The sequence below is a fragment of the Nerophis lumbriciformis genome, linkage group LG23, assembly GCF_033978685.3.
Source record: "Nerophis lumbriciformis linkage group LG23, RoL_Nlum_v2.1, whole genome shotgun sequence".
In the NCBI taxonomy this organism is placed as follows: domain Eukaryota; kingdom Metazoa; phylum Chordata; class Actinopteri; order Syngnathiformes; family Syngnathidae; genus Nerophis; species Nerophis lumbriciformis.
In genome coordinates, this window is record NC_084570.2 from 33254436 (window position 1) to 33266843 (window position 12408).

Genomic DNA, 12408 nt, shown 5'->3' on the forward strand with positions numbered 1-12408 from the left:
TTCGTATGCGGCAAAAAAAATTGAGATATATATGCGATGTGTCCGCTCAGGTCGCTTTCCTCCGACCAGAACGTCATCGAGAAAAATACAAGCGTCATAATTATTCGCCAAAATAGAGGGTTACAAAATAAATAGTTGACATCGGAGCAGAAAACAGGCGAAAATAAAATGTTTTAGGAACTCACGTTAAAGTTCCACCACTCCCGCTCGCCAACAGACTCGCAGAGATCAAAACAAAATAAAACTGCCGGTGCCAAAATACCTTTTTTCTTCTTCTGCGTGCAATAATTTGGTTGGGAAAATGTTGACTTTGTTTGCACAACATGTCCACAAATGTGCCAGTACTGAGAGAGTAGAAGCCATTTTTACTTGGGTAAACACTGCAGTGCGTGTGTCCGCACGCCGGTCTGATTGCATTAGAAACCACATTTTTGGCCACTAAAAAGTTTGGATTTGACAAAAAAAAATCCTGCAGTGTGAACATAGACTTAGATACATTGGATATGGGTAAAATCCATTAGTAAACGTCAACCAATTATTTATAGTAAATAAAGTCATGCAGACAATTGTAACATTTGGCTAATGGAGAGATCCGACCAGCTCCTTTATTTTAGGGCACTTATTTCCAATTTTGCACACATTTCCATTAATTTAATAAATGTAACGGGAATTAATTCAACTGTTTCTTATTACAAATGCACTTCTTCCAAAGTGATGAATGCTTGTTTAGTGAAAGGAAAATAAATATACATAAAAATGCACCAATAATCGATTCCTAATCGAATCGTGAGGAGCCCACAGACTCTAGTTTTCAGCAAACTTATTGTCAAGTTAGAGATTGTAGAACCACATCTTCAACTTTTTGTTTACAAGCACGTTCCTTTTGAGAAAAAAAACTAAACGCATCTGTTAAAAGAAACCGGTCGAACGATGGATCGTTCAAAAACCAAAGACTAATCTCATCTTCGCGCGAGACACTTTGACCGTTAGCAACAGCAAGTTTGAAAGCGAGCAAAGAAAACAAAAAAAGAGTTTAACGGATACTGTTTAAAAAAAGGCCTCACGGACACGTAGCCTTAGACACATCGGATACGGGCCATTGTAAAATCGATTAGTAAACGTCAATAACCGATTATTTATAGTAAATAAAGTCATGCAGACAGTTGTAACATTTGGCTAATGGAGAGATCCGACAAGCTCCTTTATTTTAGGGCACTTATTTCCAGTTTTGCACACATTTCCGTTAATTGAATAAATGTAACGATAATTAATTTAACTGTTTCTAATTACAAATGCACTTTTTCAACGTTGCAAGTGATGAATGCTTGTTTGGTGAAAGGAAAGTGAATATACATAACGACGCACCAATAATCGATTCCTAATCGAATCGTGAGGAGCCCACAGGCTATGTTTTCAGCAAAGTTATTGTCAAGTTAGAGATTGTAGCACCTCGTCGCCCACTTCTTGTTTACAAGCACATGTTCCTTTTGAAAAAATAAAACGCATCCGTCAAAAAATTAATTGTTCGAACGATGGATCGTTAAAAAAACAAAAACAAATCTCACTTTGACTGTTTGCAACAGCAAGTTTGAACGCGAGCACGTTTAAAAAAAATTTAAAAAAAAAAAGAGTTTAAGGGATAATGTTTAAAAAAAAGCCTCAGGGACACGTAGCCTTAGATACATCAGATACGGACGATTGTAAAATCGATTAGTAAACGCCAATAACCGATTATTTAAAGTAAATAAAGTCATGCAGACAATTGTAACATTTGGCTAATGGAGAGATCCAACCAGCTGCTTTATTTTAGGGCATTTATTTCCAATTTTGCACACATTTCCATTAATTTAATAAATGTAACAGGAATTAATTCAACTGTTTCTTATTACAAATGCACTTTTTCCAAAGTGATGAATACTTGTTTAGTGAAAGGAAAATAAATATACATAAAGATGCACCAATAATCGATTCCTAATAGAATCGTGAGGAGCCCACAGACTCTAATTTTCAGCAAACTTATTGTCAAGTTAGAGATTGTAGAACCACATCTTCAACTTCTTGTTTACAAGCACATGTTCATTTTGAAAAAAACCCAACAAAAACGCATCTGTCAAAAAATAAACCGTTCGAACGATTGATCGTTTAAAATTTTTTTTTTTTTTAAATCTCAGCTTTGCACGAGACACTTTGACCGTTAGCAACAGCAAGTTTGAACGCGAGCACGTTTCAAGGAAAATAAAAAAAGAGTTTTAAGGTATAATGTTTTAAAAAAAGGGCCACATTTAGGAGCCACAATGGACACCAGCATGCTGGTGGGAGACAACTATTAGCTGCTAGCTCTTTTTCCTCCACAAACACAAACATTTTTGGATGGGGGCGACAGAAAAAAAATGTCTTGGTAAAAGCCACACATTGTGCCGTTAAACATGCGTCCGTGTGCGAACATTGAAGGTAAATGAATGAAAAAAAGGACTTACTTCGCTTGAACGCTTTCATTCTTTGTTGATGAACACGCAGCTGTCCAACTTGCTGGCAAAACGTGCTCCACACTTTCTTCCTCTTTCCTCTCCCACAAACTCAAAGACCTCGCGTTTGTGTTTCTTCTTCCGCGCGAAAACATCGGCCGGTTCCCATCCCACTGTTGGCTTTTTCTTTTTAGAGGATAAATCTTTTTGCTTTTTAGACGTCGCTGGCTCTTTTTTTTTTTTACCTGCGCCGAGGAGTCCTTCGCCAATCTTGACAGTCGCCGCTGGAGTGATCCCGCCTCCTCGACAGCTGTCAGCCAATGGCGGCGCTCCCTTTGGCCTTTTTGACACTTGTCGGCCAATCAGGACGCTCACCCGGACAACGGTCATTGCAAGTGACGACGGAGGACCATTCCATTCAAAATATAAAACACATGAGCTCTGTTTGATGTTTGTTCTGTAAAAAAACAAAACCTCAGTTTATTCATAAAAACACATTCCTGTGATTAATTAATTTACGGATGAAACGTAACTCCACGTAACACTGTTGCTGTTACATAAATAGTAAACGTCATTGATTTCACAATATTAGTGTAATATCTACAAACTTTTTCCCACTGAACTGTTGGCTCTTGAAGTATCCCCATGAGACCAACATTACCATACAGTAGCGTAGTAGGCCTAAGCATTCATTAGAAACAAGGTGGAGGTTTTATTTGTACTGTAAATGTATAATGTATTTTTATTATTCACATGTGAATAATGCTGTATAATGGACTGTATTTATTGATAACATTTGATAACAGTATTTATATTATTCACATGTGAATAATGCTGTATAATAGATTGTATTTATGTTATTCACATGTGAATAATGCAGTATAATAGACTGCATTTATATTATTCCCATGTGAATAATGCTGTATAATAGACTGTATTTATGTTATTCACATGTGAATAATGCAGTATAAAAGACTGTATTTATGTTATTCACATGTGAATAATGCAGTATAATAGACTGTATTTATGTTATTCACATGTGAATAATGCTGTATAATAGACTGTATTTATATTATTCACATGTGAATAATGCTGTATAATAGACTGTATTTATGTTATTCACATGTGAATAATGCAGTATAATAGACTGCATTTATATTATTCACATGTGAATAATGCTGTATAATAGACTGCATTTATGTTATTCACATGTGAATAATGCAGTATAATAGACTGTATTTATGTCATTCACATGTGAATAATGCTGTATAATAGACTGTATTTATATTATTCACATGTGAATAATGCTGTATAATAGACTGTATTTATGTTATTCACATGTGAATAATGCAGTATAATAGACTGCATTTATATTATTCACATGTGAATAATGCTGTATAATAGACTGCATTTATGTTATTCACATGTGAATAATGCAGTATAATAGACTGTATTTATGTCATTCACATGTGAATAAAGCTGTATAATAGACTGTATTTATATTATTCACATGTGAATAATGCTGTATAATAAGACTTAATTTATATTATTCACATGTGAAGAATACCTAAGTGTTTTTTGTCTATTGTGAGCGAACTGTGGTGCTGAATTTCCCCCAGGGATCAATAAAGAACTTTCTATTCTATTCTATGTATTTAACAAGTATATTTAATAGTTTTGGCACAGTTGAACAGTAACACTGAGTACAGAAAAATAAAACACTGTACTTAATTGTCATTTCACATAAATGTTAAAAAAATCCCATTGTACTAAAAAAATTACCAAAATAAAGTTTTTAAAGATTAAATGAAAATGTACCTAAAAAGGTCAATCAAATTGTACTGTACTTAAATGTTAGTTTAAAAAAAATAAATACTTGATAACATTTGATAACAGCTCCAGTCACATCGTTATAATATTTATATTTTATTACCAAAGTTTGAGAATCGCTGATCTAGTGGATATGATTGTAGTAGTTTTAATGTTTGCATGAGTCCTTACAAGAGGGTGAAAACAAACAGAAAACATGTAACCTAATCTTTAAATTGACTTTTTATTAGGAAGTTAATACTAATATACATAAAACAAATATTAGGGCTTTCAAATTATTATTTTAATCAGATTAATCAGTATTAGAAGCTTGGATAAATCACAGGTGATTAATCGCTTTGGCAATTGAAATGTGCTGAGGAAAAGAACCCAACATTTGTACACAAATGCAATTTAATTGTCAGAATGTCATCAAGGAAAGTTTTTAAACATGTATAAAATTATTACATTTTTGAATCAGATTAATATAATTTTTAAATTTGGATTAATTATGATTAATTACAGGTGATTAATCGCACGTGTAATTAAAATGTGCTGAAGACCCCGATATTTGTGCACAAATGCAATTTAATTGTCACAATGTCATCCAGGAACATTTTTAAACATGTATCAAATTATTAATTTTTTTTAATCAGATTAATATAATTTTGAATTAATCATGATTAATCAGAGGTGATTCATTGTGTGTGTAAATAAAATGCACTTAAATAAAGAACCCAATATTTGTGCACAAATGGAGTTTTGTCAGAATGTCATCCAGGAACATTTTTAAACATGTATCAAACTATTTTTCGGATCAGATTAATAACATTTTGAAGTTTGGATTAATTATGACTAATCACATGTGATTAATCGCGTGTGTAAATTAAATGCGCTTAAATGAAGAACCCAATATTTGCACACAAACGTAGTTTTATTGTCAGAATGTCACCCAGGAACATTTTTAAACATGTATCAAATTGTTAATTTTTTTATTTAGTTTAATACAATTTTGAAGCTTGGATTAATTATGATTAATCATGTGTGTAAATAAAATGTGCTTAAATAAAGAACCCAATATTTGTACACAAAACAAGTATTATTGTCAGAATGTCATCAGGAACGTTTTAAGCGTTTGTCGATTATAGTTTGGATTAATCATAATTAATCACAGGTGACTACTCGCTTCCGTAATTAAAATGTACTGAAGAAAAGACCCCGATATTTGTGCACAAATGCTATCTAATTGTCACAATGTCATCAAGGAACATTTATAAACATGTATCAAATTATACATTTTTAAAATTAGATTAATAAAACTTTGAAGTTTGGATTAATTATGATTAATCACAGGTGATTAATTGCGTGTAAATATAATGCGCTTAAATAAAGAACCCAATATTTGTACAGAAACTGAGTTTTATTGCCAGAATGTCACACAGGAACATTTTTAAACATGTATCAAGTTATTAATGTTTTGAATCAGATTAATAACATTTTGAAGTTTGGATTAATTATGATTAATCACAGGTGATTAATCACGCGTGTAAATAAAATGTGCTTAAATAAAGAACCCGATATTTGTACACAAATGGAGTTTTATTGTCAGAATGTCACCCAGGAACATTTTTAAACATGTATCAAATTATTAATTTTTTGAATCAGAATAATCCCATTTTTAAGTTTGGATTAATTATGATTAATCATGCGCGTAAATAAAGAACCCAATATTTGTACACAAATTGAGTTTTTTTGTCAGAATGTCACCAAGGAACATTTTTAAACATGTATGAAATTATTTATTTTTTGAATCAGATTAATAACATTTTGAAGTTTGGATTAATTATGATTAATCACAGGTGATTAATCACGCGTGTAAATAAAATGCGCTTAAATAAAGAACCCGATATTTGTACACAAATGGGAGTTTTATTGTCAGAATGTAATCCAGAATTTTTTTTAAACATGTATCAAATTATAATTTTTTTGAATCAAACTAATAACATTTTAAAGTTAGGATTAATTATGATTAATCACAGGTGATTAATCGCGTCTGTAAATAAAATGCGCTTAAATAAAGAAAAGTAAAAGAGTTAATACAATCCAAATAAATTGCATGATTGATTTAAGTGATTCATGATTAATGCGATAATTTTTTGTGATTAATCACGAGTTAACTCGGTAAATTTGACAGCACTAATATATTTCAACACTTTTCTGAATAAAACCCATAAAAAAGCCCCAGTTTGGCCTCTTACAAACAAACCAAAACAAATCCAGCAACCTTTTGAGAAAGTAACAGTTTTATTTGATTGAACTTTCTGCCTCCATGAAAACAAATAGTATAAATAGATCTAGAGCTTTGTAAACAATGATATCCTAAATTATGTACAGAGTTACTTTAAGAAGCACAGAGGGAAATTGCAGTAATATCAAATCATTTTCATCGGCACATAGACTTTTATTAAGATTAGCGGCATGGTTAGGAGTGTTGTTAAATAAACACACACCCGCGCACGCAGACAAACATCTAACATAGTAGAATACACATCACTCAGTTTACTTTACTCCAAGTGCTTGCTTGATATAATGTTCCTCTAAAAGTTGTTTTTGCTACATCATCTCCTCCTTAAATATTGACCTAGCACAGATGCTAATGAACTTGTTGAGGTATACTCGCTCTATTTGTGTGCGCAGTTTCTATTTCATGTGATGCAACACAAATAAAGCGTACAACTTAGAACAGGGGGCCCAAGCGTTGGCCTCCAAGGGCCAAAGTGGAAATGTGCCAAAGGTCCGCGGGCCCAACAGTAACACCACGGGTGAAGATTTTAGGCGATAATGAATGATAAGGTGGTTGAGATTGTCACGGCTAATTCAGTTAGCACACAACTCAGCATCTTTGAAGAAACATTTTAACCTCAAAACATTTGAAAAAAAGGTAATTTTCTGAAAATGTTGGCCATTTCCAGGTGTTACTCTTTAACCAGTTGGTGCTCGGTATTTCATCTGATCGCTCTCAAATTCTACCCAGACAGATTAGACGTATGGAGGATGCTACATTTCGAAGCGTTTAAGCTTCTTTTTTTTTTTTTAGCAGGGGTCTCAAATTCAAATTGCAAAAAAAACCAAATGTATATATTTTACAGTAAAAAAAACAAACTGGCAGCTCAATCACCAGAATTTTACCGTAAAAATTACCCTGTTTTTTTGTTGTTGTTTTTTACACCAAATTGCATTACATTGAACAGCTGTACCACTGTTGTTTTATGGTAAATTCTAGTGACTGAGCTACCAGTTTTTTATCGTAGAATACATAGACAATTTTTTAACTGTACATGACTCTAAATTGAAAAACGGTACGAGAAATTCTGGCGACTAATACTTTTTTTTTTGGCCATAAAATCTACGTTCCCTGTTTTTTTTTACAACACAATACTATCAATGGAAACAATGGTACCACTGATGTTTTTACGGTAAATTTCTGTCGACTGAGCTGCCAGTTTTATCATAAAATCTATTTTTTTAACTTTGCATATTAAAAAAACAGTACGAGAAATTCTGGCGACTGAGCTGGTACTTTTTTTTAACCAAAAATCTATGTTTCCTGTTTTTTTTTACAATGCAATACTGTCAATAGAAAAAATGGTACCACTGATGATTTTATGTAAAATTTCTGTCGACTGAGCTGCCAGGTTTTATCTTAAAATCCATTAACATTTTTTTAACTTTGAATATTAATAAACGGATTGAGAAATTCTGGCGACTGAGCTGGTACTTTTTTTTAACCATAAAATCTATGTTTCCTGTTTTTTTTACTATGCAATACTGTCAATGGAAAACACGATACCACTGATGATTTTACGGTAAATTTCTGTCAATGAAAAAAACGGTACCACTGATGATTTTACGATGAATTTCTGTCGACTGAGCTGCCAGTTTTATCGTAAAATCCATGGAAATTTTTTTCACTTTGCATATTAAAAAACAGATTGAGAAATTCTGGCAACTGAGCTAAAACTTGTTTTTAACCATAAAAGCAACGTTTCCTGTTTTTTTACAAAGCAATACTGTCAATGGAAAAAATGGTAGCAGTGATGTTTTATGTTACATTCTGGTGACTGAGCTGCCAGGTTTTATCATAAAATCCATGGACATTTTTTTAACTTTGCATATTAAAAAACCGGTACGAGAAATTTTGGCAACTGAGCTGATAATATCTAAGTTTTCTACAATGCAATACTGTCAATGTAAAAATGGTACCAGTGATGTTTTATGTTACATTCTGGTGACTGAGCTGCCAGGTTTTTTCGTAAAATCCATGGACATTTTTTAACTTTGCATATTAAAAAAACGGTACGAGAAATTTTGGCAACTGAGCTGAAAAAATCTACGTTTTCTACCATGCAATACTGTCATTGGAAAAAACAATACCACTGATGTTTTTACGGTAAATTTCTGCTGCCAGGTTTTTACGTGGAAAATCTAATACCTTTTTTTTTTTAAAGTGTAGCCTGGCAGACATGCCATCAATGATTGTGCAGCTTGAAAGAGGTCAGTATGAATAATACCTATTCAACTTAGTAGCCACTAATCCAAATGACACCATGGGTCAAATTTGGCCCGCGGGCCCCGCTTTGGGCATCAATGACTTAGACTGATTAGATTTGAGAAAGTAAGAACAATGCAGAAGAAGCTTCAGTCAAGACTATATGAGCTCATTAAAGTGATATCAAGAGGACTTGGATAGATCTCAGTGTGTCCAAGTCTTGTATCAGTCAGTTGTGTATTGGCAAGAGGTCTGGTTGAAATGTGTGTATGGTCTTCTGGCTGCTCCACATTATGTGCTAATGGACTTTCAATCCTAGTGGTTGGGGGTGTGGAACATGGCCAAACAAGAAGACATTCAGCTGGACCTAGCCCAACATCCAATGTGACAAGTCCAGGAGATACAAGACTGAAGTGAAATTGTCAGACAACCTTTGACCATAGCAGTCAGGCGACACATCCAAGGTGCTAACGATGCCGTCCCCCAAAGTCAAAAGAAGAAACGGGCCATCGACACCCCCGAGCACTCCAACCCTGCTCATCCCCAGCAAACAAAAGCCGACCGTCAATGGAACGCTCTTGCCAAAGTGAAGAAAAGGTGCTCGTTGGGGGCATTTCCAAGTCAAAGGCTGCATTTTCAGGCTAAAAGTGGCAAAAGGTGAAGAAAGCGAAGCATGAAGCGACCCTGCAGTGAAGCCATTAGACCCAGGAAATGTTTGTTTACCATTGGCAGAGATAAACTAGGATTGGAAGACATGTAAACAATGTGCTGCTTTGTTTAAAAAGAGTCTGTGTGTACGTGCCGTCTGAAACTCTCCAGTGTAATCACACAGCACAGGTGTCAAAGTCGTGGCCCGCCACTTCATTTTATTTGGCCCTTGAAAGCCTGGAATTATCAATCAATCAATCAATCAATGTTTACTTATATTGCCCTAAATCACGAGTGTTTCAAAGGGCTGCACAAGCCACAACGACATCCTCAGCTCAGATCCCAAATCAGGGCCAGAAAAAACTCAACCCATTGGGATGACAATGAGAAACCTTGGAGGGGACCGCAGATGTGGGCGACCGGTGCAATGGACGTCGAGTGGATCTAGCATAATATTGTATCAATAAAGCACTGTAACTTTTCTTACTAAATGTATTCTGTCTTTCTATAGTGGGAGAAAAAAAAATGCACTCCATGTAATCGCAAATTATGTTAACTTAAATATTGTCTAATTATGCAAAAATATATTATACAACATTCAAACGTTTTTTAAATAGAAATAAATACTAATAATAATGATTTTAAAGCAAGTTATCCATTAAATTGTGTAATGTAAAAGTAGCAATAGATTTCATGGTCAAATTGTGAAGTTTACTGTGGTTTTTACAGCATTTTTCTCGCAATGAAAAAAACTGTACTCTTTACTGTAATAAACTGTAATAAAAAATAAAAAAACTGGCAGCTAAGGTGCCAAACTGTTACCGTAAAATTGCAGGTTTTTTATTTACAGTAAAAAAAGAAATCCAATTTTACAGTAAAATTCTGGCAACGGAGCTGCATTTTTTAATTTTTTTTACCATAAAAACATCAGTACTGTTTTTCCATTTACAGTAATATACACTACATCTTGAGGTGAAATTATTGCAATTAATCAATTTAGTTGTTAAGTAATCTACTAATAAAATGCATCAAAAATGGTGTAATAATAGTATTCACTGTTAGAAACGGCCCTCTGGGGCCAAACATGACTGCGATGTGGCCCTCAGTGAGAGGGACTTTGACACCCCTGACAGTGTATAGATTTTAGCCTGGCAGACCATCAACTTTAGTGTGAAGACAGCATCTCATCCTTCACACCTGCCCTGTGAGGTCAGACAAAGAAAATGATGAGGCCCTGGAAATGTGATGGCTCGTTTTTGGGCAACAGACCTTTTTAGAAGAGGGAGCGTGCAGGAAAACGCTAACTACTGTTAACGTTTAACTTTGGCGTTGGCAACACTTCGATAAATCAAACAACTGCTATTATTTTGTTGAGATTGATGTGTGCAGGTACTTGAAGTGTACACGCTTTTGATGGGGATGATTATTCAAACATTGTAGAAATGATTGCAACCTGAAAGTACTGACATTTCTCTCCATTAAAAAAGGTTTAGAAATGATCTGTATGAATCCTGTTCATCGCGCTCTTTGACACAAATCATTTTGACAGACACGTTATCATTTTCTACCTTCAGATCTTGCTGTGTCGCAGTTCAAAAGTACTCTTCATGACCTAGTCTGGGGTCAGCGAGGAGGCGCATTTACAAAATGAAAAATGGCAGACAAATCGATAGAAGGAAGACATACTGTGAGTGAGTTTGTTGTGTGTGCAGTTTGCATGATGGCCACAAGGCGGTGTTGTGCAAAGCTACAAAATGGCCAGTGTGGGGAGAACCTAAAAGGGAACTGCACTTTTTTTATTTTGCCTATCGTTTTTTTTAAATAAATTCTAACCCGTAAATAAAAGTCTGTTTTACCTAGCTTGTGCTGCCATTTTGAAAATCAAAGGTTGGTGAGCTGCTTTCTCGAGTCAGAGCTCATGAGAGTTTATTCACGATCATAAATAATGCCTCTCACTTGGATAGTAGAAGGATGAGAACATAATCTGACAAGTTGTTCAACTTTAGACCTTGCAAGGGTGAAAAAACCCCCCAGGGAATTATGATTCATTCTTCATCTAAATGGGAATATATCAACATTCTATTAGTCGGCATCGCATTGACAGCAGATATTGTACAGTAAGTGATGTTTTATTGTGTCTGTTGGCTCTCAAGAAGTCTGCATAAGTAGTAGTCAGTGATGTTGAAGGTAAAAGCGAATGTCGTGATGCGTTTATGAACTTAATGATCAAAATACGTAAATATTACATGTTAGTCAATGGGAGGTCCGCTTTTCCGCCCGTAAAGCCCAATAAATAACCTTCAAAAACACTCTATTACAATTTCCTGAATATTACCCAAGTATTAGTGATATTATTATATAAGCGCTATCGCAGACAAACTATTTTTAGCGGCACTTACCTTGTGCTGCCGTTTTGAAAATCAAAGGTCGGAGAGCTGCTTTCTCGAGTCGGAGCTCGTGAGAGTTTATTCACGATCATAAATAATGCTTCTCACCTGGATAGTAGAAGGATGAGAACATAATTTGACAAGTTGGTCAATTTATGACCCGGCAAGGGTGAAAAAACCCCAGGGGATTATGATTAATTCTTCATCTAAATGGGAATATATCAACATCCTACTCAGGGCCGGCCCGTGGCATAGGCCGTATAGGCAAATGCTAAGGGCGCCGTCCATCAGGGGGCGCCACGCCAGTGCCACAAATGTTGGAGAAAAAAAAAAAAAAAAAAGTTGGTACTATTATTTCTAAATACAAAAAATAATCCCACGTTAATTAAAATGCAAAGTAAAGCCTATTTAATAGAAATATTATTTGTTACAACATTACGCCCCCCCCCCCCGCACGGTGCGCCCCCTCCCTTCCCGTATCATGACTCTTTTTGGACATCACCACATCAAAAAATCAACACAAGATGTCAAAACGGCCAAAACTGTCAGG

At 34.7% G+C, this 12408-nt stretch overlaps 1 protein-coding gene across 2 annotated transcripts in view; it reads right to left on the reverse strand.

Annotated features, from left to right (window-relative positions):
- Positions 1-3040, reverse strand: part of tgif2 (TGFB-induced factor homeobox 2) — a 34021-nt gene extending 30981 nt beyond the window's left edge. The window contains exons 1-2 of one of the 2 annotated variants that reach the window (XM_061984701.1): positions 2711-3040; positions 2478-2638 (exon numbers count right to left, since the gene is read on the reverse strand). In XM_061984701.1, the coding sequence (XP_061840685.1) occupies positions 2478-2496 (19 nt within the window). In that variant the 5' untranslated portion in view covers positions 2497-2638; positions 2711-3040. Of the gene's footprint in view, positions 1-2477 lie in introns of both variants that reach the window. The other variant, XM_061984700.1, reaches the window with a different exon arrangement.
- Between the last annotated feature and the right edge of the window lie 9368 nt (positions 3041-12408).